This window comes from Theobroma cacao, chromosome 4 (assembly GCF_000208745.1).
Source record: "Theobroma cacao cultivar B97-61/B2 chromosome 4, Criollo_cocoa_genome_V2, whole genome shotgun sequence".
In the NCBI taxonomy this organism is placed as follows: domain Eukaryota; kingdom Viridiplantae; phylum Streptophyta; class Magnoliopsida; order Malvales; family Malvaceae; genus Theobroma; species Theobroma cacao.
Genome location: NC_030853.1, coordinates 8,786,502 through 8,791,713, shown reverse-complemented (window position 1 = coordinate 8,791,713; position 5,212 = coordinate 8,786,502). Strand labels below are relative to the sequence as shown.

The window sequence follows — 5,212 nt, the reverse complement described above, 5'->3', positions numbered from 1 at the left end:
GAACAGTGATCGGGGCACCTAAAAAGCAATTAGTTTGTACAAACGGTGAGTAAACCTATTATTATTGTAAATTATCTAGAGTTTATTTTTAAATGCTCTTCATGGATTTTATGAAATGAAAATGAGATTAAAATGGGATTTTTGATGTTTTAGAAATAAATGTGACAAATAAAAATATATTGTGTTGATTATAAAATTGAGTAATTGGAGGTTGTCAATTATTTTGAAATATATATTTTCCTATGAATGGCTTATGATATATGAGTATATGTAGCTATATGTTATAATTGCATTGGGAATTTATGTAAGCTGTCTTTTATTATGCAGGCTGGGTAAATAAATAAAAGTCACGTTATATTGTCGAAATTTTATTAAAATTGGTGGGTTTAGTCATTGCAGTGACAGGTTTTCGTGGACTGCCTATTAGAGGGGCACAGTAAATCCGGTTATATAGTTACTCAGGTAGTAGAGGCGAGGAGAGTAACTCTCGAGGTAGTATTAGAGCTCACTTAACGTCGAACCCCCGCGTGAATGTGTAACTCAGCCAACGCCAAGGAACGACTTGTTTTAAAAATAAAAATGTGTTTCACATGTAAATATCTTAACAATCTTGGCAGACTCAGTTAGATGCCTCGGCCAAGGTATCCCCGAGGATTAGTTTTAGCTTGAGCCTTGTTTTTAATAAAAGTCAGAAGCCTTAACAACTGTTTTGGTAAATTACAAATATTTTATGGTTTAAGAAATAAATTGAAAATCTTATGAAATGGTTTGTAATTTGTTGTTTAAACTTGCCTCCATGTTACTCGCCTTTAGATATTTATAATAATGTCTGTTTATTCATTGGAATTGCAAAATCTCATCCACCTCCTTTCCAAATATTTCAGGCCTATGGTAGCTTGTAGATACCCGATTTTATCGAGGATTCCAGTTGACCCCTCTATCTCACAGACAATAGGTTACTATCACCAACACTTTGTGTATTTAGGAGCCACTTGTGATTGTAATTATTATTATACATTATAACTTTGTAAATTATTGTATGTATGAATTTATTTTACTTCCACATTACAAAAGATTTTTACACGTATTTCTATAAATATTATTTTATATAAAAATACTATATTTTAATCAATATTTTGAATAGTAATATTTGTCTATAAATCTTTTTAAAATAATTTTATCTTTTGATTTATTTGAGTTGGAAACGACTGGTAATTATTTAAAACGGAATGTTTAAAAACGATTGCTCACAGAAAAGGCAAGAAACTGATATATAAGTTTTGTGGGGTTTCGATTGACATTCTGGACAATGAGTGTCAATCGAAACGTCGCGGCGATTTTCATGAGCTCGAGAGAGGTTCCGGGTCATGACATTTTAATTTGTCAATCATAGATGTAGCCGCGTGACCACTTAATTTAATGTTATAGCCTTACATATCAAAGTTCACCACAAAAACTAACTGTGCTAATAATTATCCTTAAATTAATAACTGTTTTAGAGTATAGAAATGCAATTAAATAAAAGTAAATTATAATATAAGTACTAAATTCAAATTGGACCCAACCGTCAAAACGGAAGAATAAAAAAAGCAGACCAAGCCACGGTTGTCCCGTTCCTTTCAGGTTTGGCTTTGTTGCCAAGGGAAAACAAAAACAAAAAACAAAAAAGCATTCACCAAACCAAACCCTGAAAGCAGTGTTTTTTTTGTTATGTTATGAGAAACGCTCAGATCTATGATTGAGGAAAGGAAAAGTCCAAAGATGAAAGGATGACGATGATGATGTTAGGGGCAGTTCAACTGGGAGCAGCGGCAGCGTGCGTGGTGGTGTTGGTCCCAATGGGAATGGCAGGATGGCATTTGAGCCGGAACAAGATGCTCTTTTTCAGCGGTGCCCTTTTCATAACTCTGGCTGTTTGCGTCCATTTGACTCCCTATTTCCCTTCCGTTTCTGATTTTGTTACTTCCGTTTCTTCTGTTGTCGTCTTCGATCACCGTATTTCTTGCATTAATTTGGTTAACGAGATTGCTTGGGATGTCAAGCCCAACTCTTCTATCCCCAACGATAGCCTCGAATTTTATGACAAGCGCTGGGATTGGTCCAAATCCCCAAAGCTCGACGCTTGTGACTTTCAGAAGCTGCCTGGATCCGATGCTTCCGATTTGCTAAACGGCTCCTGGGTGGTCGTAGCAGGTGATTCCCAGGCTCGATTGTTTACCCTTTCTTTATTAAATTTGATTTTGGGTTCGGAAGCCGACCGTATGAATTCGGTTAGAGCTGATTTATTCAAAAGGCATAGTGATTACAACATTTTGCTTGATGAAATTGGTATGAAATTGGATTTTTTTTGGGCACCTTATGTTGTGAATTTGACCAATTTGATGATAGATTTTAAGGTGAAAAAGAGTTACCCTGATGTTATGGTCATGGGGGCCGGTCTGTGGCACATGCTTCATGTCACTAATGCATCGGACTATGATTTTGCCTTGCGAATGTTAAGAAGTTCTGTAGTTTCTTTGTTGCCATTTTCGCCCGAGTTAAGCCTGAATGGACCCGTAACAGGCTCTGTGTCCATTAAGTCTCCCCATTTGTTTTGGCTTGGGTTGCCAATGCTCATAAATGGGATGTTGAATACAGAGGAGAAGAGGGAGAAGATGAGTGATGCACTGTGGCATGCCTATGATAGAGCACTCGGCGACAGTAAGCTATTACGCCAGACAGGTGGCCCTCTGTTATTGTTGGACATCCAGTCATTGACTTGGAATTGTGGGCCGCGTTGTACATCTGATGGTATGCATTATGATGGAGCTATTTATGAGGCTGCCGTTCAGATCATGCTAAATGCATTGCTAATTGAATCCCATCAGCAGCTTTGAAGCCGCCAACAGTTTTTCTTCTCTTAAATCTGTTCTGTGCAGCTTTTCCAGAAAATATACCAATGGTTTACATCAAGCTTCAGGAGCATTTGACCCTTGAGAGAGAGGCTAGTATCTTCTTGCCCTTCTAGAATCTTTGATTCTTCCCAGGTTTTCCCCTTGGCTTTTTGTTAACACACAAGTAAAATTTTTTGTGTATGTTGAAATTCTTTTTTTAGCTGTTTTATTTTTCATATGTATGAAAACAAAATTCACTTGCATACTATAGTCTGATTACATTGTATGATTCACATCCAATTTTGTTGTGACCATATTTTTATAGTTCTTACTATATTGTATGCACCTTTTTTTTATTTTTTATTTTTGCAATATATAGCAGCACCAGTGACTCTTGCTGATTATTTTCAGTATGATTAATAACTTAGCTTTTCTTAATTGGATTTTGTAGTTTGTATGAGATATTTAAAAGTAATGTCCATAGATGTAGGTGGTCCTCTCTGCCCGTATTTTTCCTGATACTATTTGCATATCCTTCTGTTTTAGTTTCTGTAGACTTGTATTGTAGATGATGTGGATATACAGAATTGGGATAATAAAGTTCATCATATATATATGTGTATAAGGATGGTGTTGTAAATAAACCCAAAAGTTACTCCACAGCTGCGAAATCACCAGCCATCCAGCCCCTAATGGATTGATGGATAGTGATTAGAGATTTGTGTAATGAATGCTTGCATGTCGTAGAAAATAGTAATTCCCATTCATTGAATTACCAAAAAAAAAAGCAGAACAAAAACTGCAATTAGTGATGGATTGTATGCTTGGAAAATTTCTAGGAATTGTAAATTCTCTACTTGTTAGAATTGAGTGTCAGAGATGGTAAGATATGGTATTAATTAGGTGTGCTTGTGTTTGGTGATGTATATGATGCCTTTATAAACAGGGTTGAGATCACACTTTCAGTTGAAGGAAGTTGGTCCAATACAATTGAGTTTGACTGCTCGTATAGTGAGTTTATTACTTAAAAGAGTCTCTTGAAGGAGATCTGCAAGACTAAGGTCACACTTTACAGCAGTTGTAATGCCTAAATAATTCTAGACGCTCCTACATACACACCCAGAGTTTTTCTCCAGAAATTAATCATTTTGATCCGTCCATATGATCACAATCTCCAACAGCAGGTAGTTTTGTATAAGACATATGACACTAGTATGTGAGGGTTGCATCAAGTTGACAAACTGCCCAACATTTGACACACAGAATAACTCCATATTTGCATAATATTTATCTTTTTCTTCATCAGTATTTGTACATATAGATGTGCCTATTGTTTCCTTTTCTGGATATCAGTTTCTTGTTAAGTGATCTGGATTTCATTGGGGCAAATCTTGCTTGTCAATAGAATGAAGTACAGAAATTTATGAACTTGGTCTCCTGTGCAAGGTACACCTACGTGCGTTGCCAATTTATGAACCATTTTTGTTTAGGCCCCTTTCAGGATTGAATAACTTGGATGTGAGCTTAACAAGCTGAGTGGTGCCCCAGATTAAACAGACAGGGCCTATGACTGTGTAAGAGATTCACTTCCCTCAAAATACCAATTCAAACCTTTTGATTGTACCAACAACTTTGTGAAAGAAATAATTTCATGTTAAGGGGATTGAATAAGGGTCTCTGTTGTGCCTGCAAAACCACCAAAGCAGACCAGCAACAAGGAAAAATATTTAAAACCACCAAAGAGGAGGAAAGAACAAATGAAACAGAAGGAAATATGTTTTTCCTTTTTTACATTTTTGGTGTGAAAAATAGAAAATAGAGGAAAGAAAGGAATCAGGAATAAGCACTCGAACAATTAACTCATTGATTGGTGCATTATCTCTCTTAAAAGAATAGGTAGGAAAAAGATATCTTCTTTCCAATTTGAAAGAAAACAGTGCAAATCTATCCATTTTCATTCTCTCTCTTATTTTCATCCTATGAAATGAAAAAAAAAATAGAAAAGAAAAATAGAAACAATATTGTGCTTCCACCTTCCTTTTCGTTAATGTACATGCTAGTTGATATACCATCGACCAATTGCAGAAGAATAGCTAGCTTCATCCGAATCCGTAACCATAAGCCCAGAATCATGTGGTAGCAGTTGTTCACCCCTACAAATGCCTTGTTACTTGTGTGTGCTCCAATCAATAAACACATTCATTTGCCTTATTACCTTGAGATGGCCTAAATGAAACCACTTGGGCCATGCCATTGGAGGGATCTGTTTTAAATTCACATTTTTAGGTATTATTGTGTAAGAGACAAACCTGATATCTATCCTAATTTGACAATGGAGC

At 36.0% G+C, this 5,212-nt stretch overlaps 1 protein-coding gene across 1 annotated transcript; it reads left to right on the top strand.

Moving 5' to 3' along the window:
- On the top strand, positions 1,590–3,229 carry LOC18601324. The gene has a single exon (XM_007032239.2). The coding sequence runs from the start codon at positions 1,770–1,772 to the stop codon at positions 2,874–2,876; it is 1,107 nt and encodes a 368-aa protein (XP_007032301.1). The 5' UTR covers positions 1,590–1,769; the 3' UTR covers positions 2,877–3,229.